The sequence below is a fragment of the Heteronotia binoei genome, chromosome 17 (genome assembly GCF_032191835.1).
Source record: "Heteronotia binoei isolate CCM8104 ecotype False Entrance Well chromosome 17, APGP_CSIRO_Hbin_v1, whole genome shotgun sequence".
NCBI lineage: Eukaryota > Metazoa > Chordata > Lepidosauria > Squamata > Gekkonidae > Heteronotia > Heteronotia binoei.
The window spans coordinates 33,495,307-33,507,630 of NC_083239.1; the positions used below are offsets into that span (position 1 = coordinate 33,495,307).

General features: G+C 45.5%; 1 protein-coding gene across 1 annotated transcript; it reads left to right on the forward strand.

The window, feature by feature from the left end:
• The first annotated feature begins 332 nt into the window (after nucleotides 1-332).
• Nucleotides 333-7,056, forward strand: LOC132586484 (sulfotransferase 2B1-like). Its single transcript, XM_060258578.1, has 6 exons — nucleotides 333-468; nucleotides 2,469-2,677; nucleotides 3,347-3,473; nucleotides 4,229-4,323; nucleotides 5,548-5,728; nucleotides 6,909-7,056. The coding sequence occupies exons 1-6, from the start codon at nucleotides 333-335 to the stop codon at nucleotides 7,016-7,018; spliced, it is 858 nt and encodes a 285-aa protein (XP_060114561.1). The 3' UTR covers nucleotides 7,019-7,056.
• The last annotated feature ends 5,268 nt before the right edge of the window (nucleotides 7,057-12,324 follow it).

Consider the following 12,324-nt stretch of genomic DNA (forward strand, 5'->3'; position numbering starts at 1 on the left):
CTAGATATTTTAACAATGAAATTAAGAGGACAGTCTTACTCGGCTTGTAAAGAGATTTGGAATCCGCTGTATCTATGGATAAAAAGCGTGGGAATTGAAATGAGGAATTTGAATTTATGTTTTGGTAACCCCCCTTAAGTTCTTGGTGGTGGGGTGGGAATGGTGGTGGCGGTGTTTTGAATGTACCAAATGTACTATATAGCTGAACCAATTTATTTTTTACAAGTATTTTGTACTGTAAACAAGTTTCAATAAACTGTTTTATTGTTGGGGGGAAAAAAAAAAGAATGCAACATTCTGCTCGTCTATTTCTTTTTTACAGGCTTTCAGCAATGTCAGGAGAATATGTGTCCTACGGGGGGATCTTTTTTCCCACATTGAGCTACTCAGAGGAAACACTCAGCTATGTGGAAAACAAATTTCAGATCCTGGATGATGATATAATTAATGTTACTTACCCTAAATCAGGTAGGAAAGTAAACAGGCAGCAGAAGAGTTTTTGTATGAGAGCATCATTGTGTAAAGATGGGAATCAGGTCTTGAAGCAATAGAAAAGAACAAGAGTCCTGTAGCACCTTTAAAAACTAGCAAAATTTGGGACATGGTATAAGCTTTCGTGAGTCATTGCTCACTTCTTCAGATACAGCTAGAAACTGTATCCATCAGTCCTTATATGTGGAAGAGTGGAGTGATTTCAGGTGCTTAATGACAGTAGCAGGTGAATGACAATGGCAGGCATGATTGGATTAGATATGATATGTCGAGGGGTAGTAGGTATGGAGCAGGGCTTTTTTTGTAGCAGAAACTCCTTTGCATCTTAGGCCACACCCCTCTTATGTAGCCAATCCTCCAAGAGCTTATAGGGCTGTTATTACAAGGCCCACTATAAGCTCTTGGAGGATTGGCAACATTGAGGGGGTGGGGGTGGCCTCATATGCAAAGGAGTACCTGCTACAAAAAAAGCCCTGGTATGGAGAAATCAGCATTGGCAATGAGACAGAAAACCTGTGGATCCCCCATTTTTGAAATGGTAACATAGCCCCAGGCTACCTTGATCTTGTCAGATGTCAGACGCTATTCTGGGTCAGTCTTGATTAATTCTTGGATGGGAGATCACCAAGGAAGTCTAGCAGAACCCCAGCTGAGTCAGTGGGGAAGTCTCTCACCACTGGATCAGCTGCTGTGCAGGCTCTGCTGGGCTGCTTGGCTTAAACTGGACAGAGCAGCTGAGCCCATGGGGAGAGGTCTCCCCAATCCTTCGCTTCCCTAGCCTGCCTGCCAGTGGTGGCTGGCTGGGGAAGGGAAGGGAAGAAAGATCGAGGAGAGATCTCTTCATTGTACCCCAGGGACCCTTAGGATACAATGGAGAGCTTGTGAGCTGGAGAAGGGACAAATGGCATTTAAATGCCTCACCTTCTGCCCCCCCCCCCCCCCAATAATGAACTACAAACCAACAAACCACAAATCGGTTTGGAGAAAATGGTGGTTTGGCAGGTTCGTTGTTCATGCAATCAAATGAACCACAACCAAAATGAACCACCATTTTCTTGGTTCATGTCCATCCTAGTATTTACTAGGCCTTGGATTCAGTGGGAGCTCACTGGAGCGCAGCTCCTGAACCTTTCTGAGAGTTCCACCTCCTTCTTCTGAGAGTTCCTCCTCTTTGTCCATTGAATAGTATGTGCAGCTGCATAACAATCCCTGGATGAGCTCCACCACCTATTTTTCTACAAAGCAACCCCTGGTATTTACCATAGAAATTGTGAAATTAGTAGAACATTGTTGTGATATCCATTTCTGGGTAAAAGTGAAAATCACGTAATGACAATGTCCTCACCCCATTTTTGGTCCTGCTGAAGCAAAAATGGCACCTGGAAACATTAGACGTCATGATGTTGCCCCTCCCCAGATTCCACCTACAGAAACCACTGTGGAATTTCAAGTGAATGGCTGGATATGCTAGATAGAAGTCTTCTCCACCTTCCACCACTACACCACCAGTTTGGTATAGTAGTTAAATGTGCAGACCACCAGTTTGGTGTAGTGGTTATGTGCATGGCCTCTCATCTGGGAAAACCAGGTTTGATTCCCCACTCCTCCATCTGCAGCTGCTGGAATGGCCTTGGGTCAGCCATAGCTCTCACAGAGTTGTCCATGAAAGGACAGCTTCTGTGAGAGCCCTCTCAGACCCACCTACCTCAGGGTGTCTGTTGCGGGGGAAGAAGATAAAGGAGATTGTAAGCTGTTTTGATTCAAAGAGAAGGGTGGGGTATAAATCTATGGTCTTCTTTGTCTTCTTCTTCCTTCTTGGTTTACCAGCAAGTTTATGTTAATATACTACGGTGGCAAGCGGTGGGGAGGGGGGGCCTTGGGCCACTATGATATTACTCAGTCTTTAACATGAGACTTTTAAAGAAACTGGTGATGTGTTGAAGAGGCATCCCAGTGACAGGTGAACTTCTTTCTAGGTACCAACTGGATGTCGCAGATCTTGAGCTTGATCCATCATAGTGGGGACCCCACATGGGTCAACAGTGTGCCAGTGTGGGACCGAGTGCCTTGGATTGAAGTTACAGAGGGCATGGAGAAAGCTTTGAAATATCCTCCACCAAGGCTCCTGGCTTCACATCTGCCTTTCCAGCTTTTCCCCAAGTCTTTCATTCATTCCAAAGCCAAGGTAACAGAGGAGCAACAGAAATGGGAGATTCTGCAGTATATATAGGCGGGGAGGGATCACGGCTCAGTGGCAGAGCATCAACTTTGCATACAGAAGGTCCCAGGTTCAATCCCCATATCTCCAATTAAAAAGGCTCAGATGATAGGTGAAGGGAAAGACCTCTTCCTGAATCCCTGGAAAGTCTCTGCCAGTCTAAACAGAGTATACTGATCTTGATAGATGAAACGTTGGATTCATAATGCAGGGCATGTGCAAGAAAGGTGCCATTTTGTACACACAGTGCAATACTAAACATTGTAAGACAACTGGAGTCAGTGGACTTAGAAGGGTATATCTCTGTTTAGGACATTAAGGGATGTCTTGTGCATGGTGGTGATTTTGCGTACCTGTGAGAAAGTCGTACTTCCCTTGTATGCTCAGGACAAATCCTACTCAGGTCCTAGTTCATGGCTAAGCACTGATTCTTTGTTCCTATCCTGAATATGCCTGCCTCCCCCCCCCCCCCAAAAAAAGTTAAAAATAAAAGAATTCACAGTTCAAAATCATTTCTAGAATTTCAGGATTTGTTTTTGAAAAGTGGTTTTGCAGACTACTTGTAAGAAAAACTTAGCCTGTCTTAAAATTCAATATTTTTACTTCCTGTTATTGCTACTTCCACCTCTCCTGCAGATTATCTTCACTATGCGCAATCCAAAGGACGTGTTGATCTCGTACTACAAGTTTTCCAAAATCATGAAAGCATTTAGGGATCATGGATCCTTGAAAGAATTCCTAGAGGACTTCCTTGGAGGGAATGGTATGGAAATAGGCCCATTTTCTGAAGTCTTTCAACAGTCACATACCAAGTACATGTTCAATACTCTACCCACTGGGCACCTCTCTGGGAGGCAGGAGCAGAAGTCTGCATGCCATCATTTCTCATACACTGTTGTGACTCATACACAGATATATGAAGCCCATTCACATAGGCTACTTACACTAGGATTGCCAGCCCCCCACTGGTGGCTCTTGGGAAATTTCTAGGAACAAAGCCCTGAAAACAGCATTGCTGATGCTGTGATGTCATTTCCAGGGAAAACCCAGAAATGTCATCAGTCCACGCTAGGAATCACCAGAAACCATAGAATTTTCTGGAATTCCTAGAAAGACATGGTTTTACATCCAGGTTTTTCCAGGAGGTGACACCACATTATTGCTCTTTGGTGCCCCCCCCCACATATCACAGACCCCCTCCAGCCTCTTGACAATGCACACTTCTGTCCTCTCCCTCCCTCATTTCATCCTGCTGATACTTGGTGGATAAAGGAGCCGGATGTTGGGAGGTCTCTTGCTATACTGGCCCCACTGGTGGATCTCCTGATGGCACCTGGATTTGGCCACTGTGTGACAGAGTGTTGGACTGGATGGGCCATAGGCCTGATCCAACATGACTTCTTTTATGTTCTTTGTTAATATTCCTAGGAACAGTTCTTTCTCATAAACACTAAAAATGGCTTTGCTGGTTCACCCTAAACCCAGTTTTTAAATTCTCTCTCCATGTTAATCTTTTAGTGCCCTATGGTTCCTGGTTCGACCATGTAAAAGGCTGGATGGAACTGAAGGGCAGAGACAACTTCTTCTTGGTCACCTATGAAGACCTGCAACGGGTATGGCTCCAAGACCAGCCACATTCATACATGCACACAGTTCACTTCAGCTCCTGAGGGTTCGACACCTTTGTTTTTGAATATTTGGGCAGCTGCTCCATAACTGAACAATAGTTTCCACCCCCTAAGGAAGCTTCATTAAAACATCCTGCTTGACCTGTTTAGCTGAAAGGTTGTCTAGTAATTCTAGCAACTTGGATTCTACAGAATTCTTCCCCTGATGGAAGGGCTTGCAGTTGACAGATCAGACCTTTCTCTCTTGCTCTCCTTTGCTGTAGCACCCCTCCCCCTGCTTACTGCTCTTGAAGGGCAGGAAGCCTCTAAAAATAGCATGAGAGGTGAGTCTAGGGTTGCCAAGTCCAATTCAAGAAATATCTGGGGGCCTTGGGGATGGAGCCAGGAGACTTTGGGGGTGGAGCCAGGAGCAAGGTTGGGACAAGCATAATTGAACTCCAAAGGGAGTTCTGGCCATCACATAAGAGACCGCACACCTTTTAAATGCCTCCCCTTCATTGTAAATAATGAAGGATAGGGGCACCTTCTTGGGGGGGGGGGCTCATAAAATTGGACCCCCTGGTTCAATCTTTTTGAAACTTGGAGGATGTTTTGAGGATATGTGCCAGATGCTATGCTGTAAATTTGGTGCCTCTACTTTGAAAAACAGCCTCCCTTTGAGCCCCAGATACCCACAGATCAATTCTCCATTATACCGTACAGGAATCGGTCTCCATAGGGAATAATGCAGACACTCCCCTCCTCTCCCCCCACACTTTCTGATGACCCTGAAGCTGGGGGGGGGCTCCAAATCTGGGGATTCCCTGTCCCCACCTGGGGATTGGCAACACTAGGTGAGTCAGAGGTCTGTCCTGCAAGGGAGGGATGGGTGAACATCATCATCCACCTTCTGCTGGTGGAACTCCTCTGTGAGAATGGGAACCAGCCCACCATCCCTCTTGTCACTCATGATCCTTTTTCAGCACTTGCTTGTATCAAATCAAAGGATCTTTTCCTGGCCTCATCCAGTTCCTTCAATCAAAGAGATTTGTCTAGAATAATAATGCAAGTAGTGAAGATGGAGACACAACCAGAAGCAGCCTGGGGAGATGTGTCCTATAAAATGACCTTAGTACCTTACCATTCTTCTTGACCATGGGCTGATCTTGACATACACTGCTCACTCATTCACACTATTGGTGTGATTGGTATTTTTCCCTCCATCTCCAGGACCTGAGAGGCTGTGTGGAGAAGATCTGCCATTTTGTGGGGAAGGATCTCAGTAGCCAGCAAATTGACTCTGTGGTAGAAAACTCCTCCTTTCAGAAGATGAAGAACAACAAGATGTCCAACTTCACACTCCTACCAGATACCCACATGGATCACCAGAAGGGACAGATCATGAGGAAAGGTGAAAATACTGTGGAAGGAGTGCCTCATTCCAGAATGTGATCTTGCATGAATATGTTTACTTACGCTCTTATGTATCAGAAAGGTGATACAAAGCTAAAGGCCTTGTTTATGCTACAGAGGTTGTTTCCTGACTGCTTGCTTGGAATGACTCTTGTGGACAGCGATGGCTGACAGCTCCTGAATCTTTTAACATCTATAAGATTCAAAGATTAAGAATGGCCTTTGACACAGTGGCAGTATAGCTCTTTGGTATACGGAAGGTCCCAGGTTCATCCCTGGCATCACCATTTAAATGGATCAAATAGTGGGCGATTTGAAAGACAACCTCCTGTGAACCTGTAGAGGCTTTGCCTGTCAATACTGACCTTGAGTGACCAATGGGATGTCTCAGTAGAAGTCAGCTTTATGTTCCTTCCTAAAGGATGATTTGAGTGATCCATGCACATGCATACATGCGTGTGTGTGTAGACGTCCATCAGGTAAACTCTGAATGCAGCAGTTTGGCCAAATGTGTAACTCTAGCAAGGGGTTAAGGATGCTGAGGGCCAACATCTGGAAATCAACCAAAGGGGATTAAAGAAAAGACATTATCTATTTTTATATGCTAACTGGAAACCCTTTATTGACTTTCTACATGTAAAGGAAAAAGATTGTCGATTTGATGAATGAGGAGAATGTTAAATAATAGGAAAAAAGAGGATTGGTTGGCATACTTATTATAAGTAACTGATTAAGGAACACAGTTCCAGCTAGCTCAGTGTCAGGATGTGTGGCCTAATATGCAAATTAGCTCCTGCTAGGCTTTTTCTACCCCAAAAATGTTTTAATAAAAAGTTCCAACCAAAGATGAAAAGCAGGGCATTACTAAGCTGAGTTATACATGACCCAAGGATGGTTGAGCAAGTCTAGATTCCAGTTTCTCTCATATCTCTCCAGCCCTTTATAAACATTCAGGCTGGGTTTTGATGAACAAGTCCATGTGCATTATCAGACAGTCTTACCGAAGCTGTAGTCCAGCCACCACCACCCCCAGTTATTGAATGACCTGACTAGGCCATTGATGACCCAAAAAGAGAATGAGTTTCACGTACTGTGCTGTTATAGAAGTGTTTATGGGAAAGAAGGAAATAACCACCACCACCACTACCACATACAAAAATTCCTTTGTGTTGTTTCAGGAGTCTGTGAGGACTGGAAGAATCACCTGACGCAAGAACAAAAAGAACACTTTGACCGTGTTTACCAGGAGAAGATGCGGGATATGAGTGTGACCTTCCCATGGGATTGAAGAAAGCCTGTTTATTCCTCACCTTATATAGCATCTTCACATTTGTATGCCCAGATCTTGTTAAATCAGATCTGTTAAATACGGAATTCTTGATCTTGCAGATGTGATTGGACGACTGAGCAACAGTGTCATGGTCTATGCAGTCGAGAGCAATGCAAAGTTAAAAGGTACTCAAAGCTGAGTGCTAGAAATCTCTCTTTTAAACATTATTATTTTAAACATTATTACATTGGGAGGGACGGTGGCTCAGTGGTGGAGCATCTGCTTGGTAAGCAGAAGGTCCCAGGTTCAATCTCCGGCATCTCCAAAAAAGGGTCCAGGCAAAGAGGTGTGAAAAACCTCAGTTTGAGACCCTGGAGAGCCGCTGGCAGTCTGAGTAGACAATACTGACTTTGATGGACCAAGGGTCTGATTCAGTATAAGGCAGCTTCATATGTTCATATCCTTTTTTCCCGCTCAGAAGTCTAGTGTGTCTGTGCATAGGTTAACAAACAACTTCCTGTCAAAGGCTGTGGTTACTAGTCACCCTTATGCCTACTGCCACTGGAATGTAGTTAAAATTCCCCCCTCTTCCCAGTCCCCATTCTAATGTGCACTGTGTCCCACCCGATGAATATCCCCCATGGAAATCCCTTTTGTGTGCAAATCACATCCAGCTCATCTCATTTGTGTACATGACTGTCAATAATCTTACTCCAGAATCTATCGGTTATAACTATATCAAAGAGATCTGATTTCTCAGGTACTGATATCCTTTCCTTTTATTAGCTCCAGCAGCAGTTCACATTTTATATCGCTGAGAAAGTAAAAATATCCCAACACCGAGACTGTCCTCCTACCTCGTGTGCAGTTAAAGTATTATTCACAGGCGGAGAAAGTGGATAAAGAGGACATTTTTTTTCTCCCTTGCAAGCTCAGGAGCATTCACGGAAGTTAATGAGCAATAGATTCTGGACATTTAATTGACTTCTGTCTGTCAATTAAAGGATGATGGTGTGTGTGTGTGTGTGTGCGTGCATGTACACAAGCACACACTCTCAGAATTATGATAGTCATGGTCAGAAAGAACTATTGAACCTGAATTCCTTGGATGTGTGTACGTAAAAGATTAAGATAGACCTGACACAACCCAATTCTGTTGCCACAGAGAATATCTGGAATGCCTTATAACAGGGGTGGCCAAACGTACTTAATGTAAGCGCCACATAGAATAAACATCAAGTGTTTGAGAGACACAAGACATGAATGTTAGATGTTTGAGAGCCACAAGGATGGAGGGGAGGGAGGAGGGAGGGAAAGGTAGAAAGAAAGCAACTTTTAACTTTAAATACATTCACCAAGCCTCCAACTAGCTTGACTTCCAAGCCAGCCAATGGGGTGGTGGAAGCTTTGAGAGCCACACAATGGGCGTTTTCGCACTGACCTTACTCCGGAGCGACGTCCCTCTTCACCGCGCAGCGTCTGCGCGGATTTCGCACCAATTGCTCCGCAGAACCCGGAAGAGCCGCAAAGTCCCGCAGCTTTTGCGTCGCAAATGTAAACCGCCAAAAACCAGTTTACATTTGCGACGCAATAGCCGCGGGACTTTGCGGCTCTTCCGGGTTCTGCGGAGCAATTGGTGCGAAATCCGCGCAGATGCTGCGCGGTGAAGAGGGACGTCGCTCCGGAGTAAGGTCAGTGCGAAAATGCCCAAAATGTGTGAAAGAGACACATGTGGCTCCCGAGCCAGTTTGGCCACTGCTGCCTTATAATCAACCTGCCTTGGCACTAACACACATTTATGTGTTATAGTATGCCATGTATATAGAAAAATTTGACCACTAAGGAAGGCCTTGGAGGCTGAAACACATATGGGCTGTTCTAATGTGGTTCAAGGTTATCAACCTTGATATATTGAATTTTTGGTTCTGTTTTATTGGTTCAAGATTTTTAACCTAGGAATATCAAAATGTATCAGGTTATAGAGATCCGGGCCTTCTTAATTCAAATATCACCGCTTCAATGGCAGATTGTGTCCATGTTTTTAAAGTGTAATTTTAGTGCACTTTGTAATAAATATGTAAGTTTGGTTCGATTTATTTCTTTTTTAAAAAAATCAACTATCCAGATGAGCGGCTTTTACAACCAGGAGGGGGAAAAAACCATGGAATGATTTATGTAAAGAAAATATTGTAGAATCATTCTTGTGGGTGTTCTATGTAGAACAAGGCCAGAATGTATTGTGCTTTTACTTTTCTTTTTCCCCTATCCTTACCCTCCCTTTTTTTCTGAAACTAATAAAACTTTTGAAAACGGGGGGAAAAAAACCATGCCATCTCTTTTTAGATGTTAACCTTTCTGTATTGAGCCAAGCTGGGCTTGAATAGTTTCAGAGTCCAGAACTCCAAGCCGAACTGGTTGATGCCTCATTTGGTATATGCAGGAGGTGCCCTAAACAGGAGCTCTCCCTGTGTGCTTGAGGGTGTGCTTGTGTGCTCATGCTCACGTGTGTGACTGTGTGAAGCAGAAAGCCCTGCAGATGCAGTCATGCTTTGCATGTGGCCATCCGCCAACCTCCAGCAATGGGGATGAGGGAGGAGAGGCCGATGCTCAGGAACTGTTAAGTTCCAGTTGGCTTAGTAACCTTTCCCACATTCTTTTACTTTCATGACCTTTATCCTAGAACTATACTGTATTTACTCTTCAGGTGTGCCTTTAAGTCACTAAGTTAATATAGTTAAGATGTATGGCCTCCATTCCTAAATCCACGTTGAGATCACTCACCAGCAGCTGCCAGTTTGGTGTAGTGGTTAAGTGTGCGGACACTTATCTGGAAGAACTGGGTTTGATTCACTACTCCTTCACTTGCAGCTGCTGGAATGGCCTTGGGTCAGCCATAGCTCTGGCTGAGGTTGTCCTTGAAAGGGCAGCTGCTGTGGGAGCCCTCACAGCCCTACCCACCTCACAGGGTGTCTGTTGTGGGGGAGGAAGATAAAGGAGATTGTGAGCCGCTCTGAGATTCAGATTCAGAGTGGAGGGTGGGATATAAATCCAATATCATCATCTTCTTCTTCTTCTGAATGTCTGTGCCTCTGGGCAGTTGCTGGGGCACAGTGGGAGAGTCCCTATCAAAGAAAGGGCCAATAACCTCAGGTGGTGGCAGCCAAATCCAAAGGAGGTCTCCAATGTCACATCTAATGGGAGCTGGAGGGTCAAAGGACAGTGCTTTTCTGCCCCCAGGCTTCTAGCAGGGCTGCATGTCAGTGAGAGGATCTCAAGGGGCAGGGTGCTGGGGAGAAAATCTTGACATGGTAGGCAGTGGTGGGATAAATGAGAAATCTTGTGCAATCTGGAACATACGACGCTCAGGCACAAGAAAGAGGAAGGGTTGTTTGTTAGACGGGGATGGGAAAAAAAGACAAAAGGCAAGTCTGTACCACAGAGAAGAAGAAGAAGAAGATATTGGATTTATATCCCGCCCTCCACTCCGAAGAGTCTCAGAGTGGCTCACAATCTCCTTTACCTTCCTCCCCCACAACAGTCACCCTGTGAGGTGGGTGGGGCTGGAGAGGGCTCTCACAGCAGCTGCCCTTTCAAGGACAACCTCTGCCAGAGCTATGGCTGACCCAAGGCCATTCCAGCAGGTGCAAGTGGAGGAGTGGAGAATCAAACCCGGTTCTCCCAGATAAGAGTCCGCACACTTAACCACTACACCAAACCGGCTCTCCAACCGAGCACAGACCAACCACGGGATCCAAAGAGTGCAAGGTTTGATGATGGTTAAGCAGGAAGGAACTGGGTGCTGCAAATGCCGTCTACAGTTGTGAGACTCTCCAGGTCCCAAACAGAGTGGATGGGGGGGGGGGATAAACAGGAGGGTCCTGGGAAGAGAAAATAGCTCTGGAGGAAGCTGAACAGAGTGGCCCCAGTGGCGCTACAAGCCCATGTTGCGGAGGACACCCAGCTCAGAGGTGTAAGCCATGGGCATCAAGCTCACCCATGGCTCCCTCCTGAAAACTGGCACCAGTGCAAGAGCTGAAGTGATATCAGTTACCATTGCTGATAAAGGATTCAAAGGGATCGGGTGTCCTAGGGGGCTCTACGGAGTTGCCAGCAGCTCCCTTGGGCAGTAGGCCACCAGGAAATGAACCTGTAAGTTAAACAGCCAGACTGCCCCTTGGTATTGAGGCGGAGGGAGCAACCGGGGGCTGGGGCATAGACTCCCCTGAGCTCCACCTGAATGCCAGTGCAAGCAGGTAGCTTGACAACATCAGAGAGGACCCTATGCCCAGGTTTTTTGCCCTCCAGCCAACTGGTTGAACACTGTGTGAAACTGGTTGTTAGACCAGATGGCTCTCCAATCTGATCTGACAGACTCTGCTTGTGTTCAAAGGAAAGCCAAGTGATGTATCATCTGTTTTGATGAAGCCCTGGAACATGGAGTACAGAACCTGAACACAAATTGCTCAAGATGGCAACCAGGCTCCAAGGAGGATCCTGAATCCTGGACTTGTATCAAAGAGGAAATTTTAGCAGAGGGAGCTTTTCCCAGAGCTTCGCTCTGACAAGCAGGACAACCTTAAAGTCTCCCCATTGTAAAAACCGCATGAATCCCATTTCTTCTTTCTATCGAGCTCTGCCAGAGCAGACCAGAGACCCTGACGTGCTGAATCAATCATTTATTATAGTCATAGACCAGCAGAGTAGACCCTGACATTTCAGAGCACGTTAGATGTGAACTGGTTATCAGAGTATTTAGGACACTCTGTTTTATTGTCTTTGGCACAGATGCCGCAAATCGAAGCCAAACATGAGCTGCAGCCTCCCTGGTACACACCCCAGTAGCCAGTTTATCTCCTCCCCCACACATCTCGGTGTGTTTTGTAACTTGGTGCTATTAGCCACTTCAGGGAGGGAGGGAGATTTATAGTGGGGAAATGGTGCCAGGTAAGTGGAGAAGGGGTAAAGCATCGCTGTTGTGATAAACACCAGAGCCCTTTGTGTTTGCATTAGGTTGTATCTTCTTCTGTTATGCTGCCTCCAGCTCTGCTGAATAGTCAAGATGACTGCAGGTTCTTTTCAAGATCAGGATGAGAGGCAGGCCTCATTTTGGACAGGAGCTCACAGAAGCAGAGCTCCGGAACTTCTAAATTTTATTGTGCTCTTCCTTTCTTCAGCCCCCCCCCCCAAAAAAAAATACTTGCTTCTGGGCTCTGTGAGAATTTTGCTGAAGATCTGACAAACTTTCTAATATTTCCCCCCACAAAAATGGGAAAATAACTAAAACGTATAAAGCAGGCAGATGGAAATCTTCATCAGGCCACTGT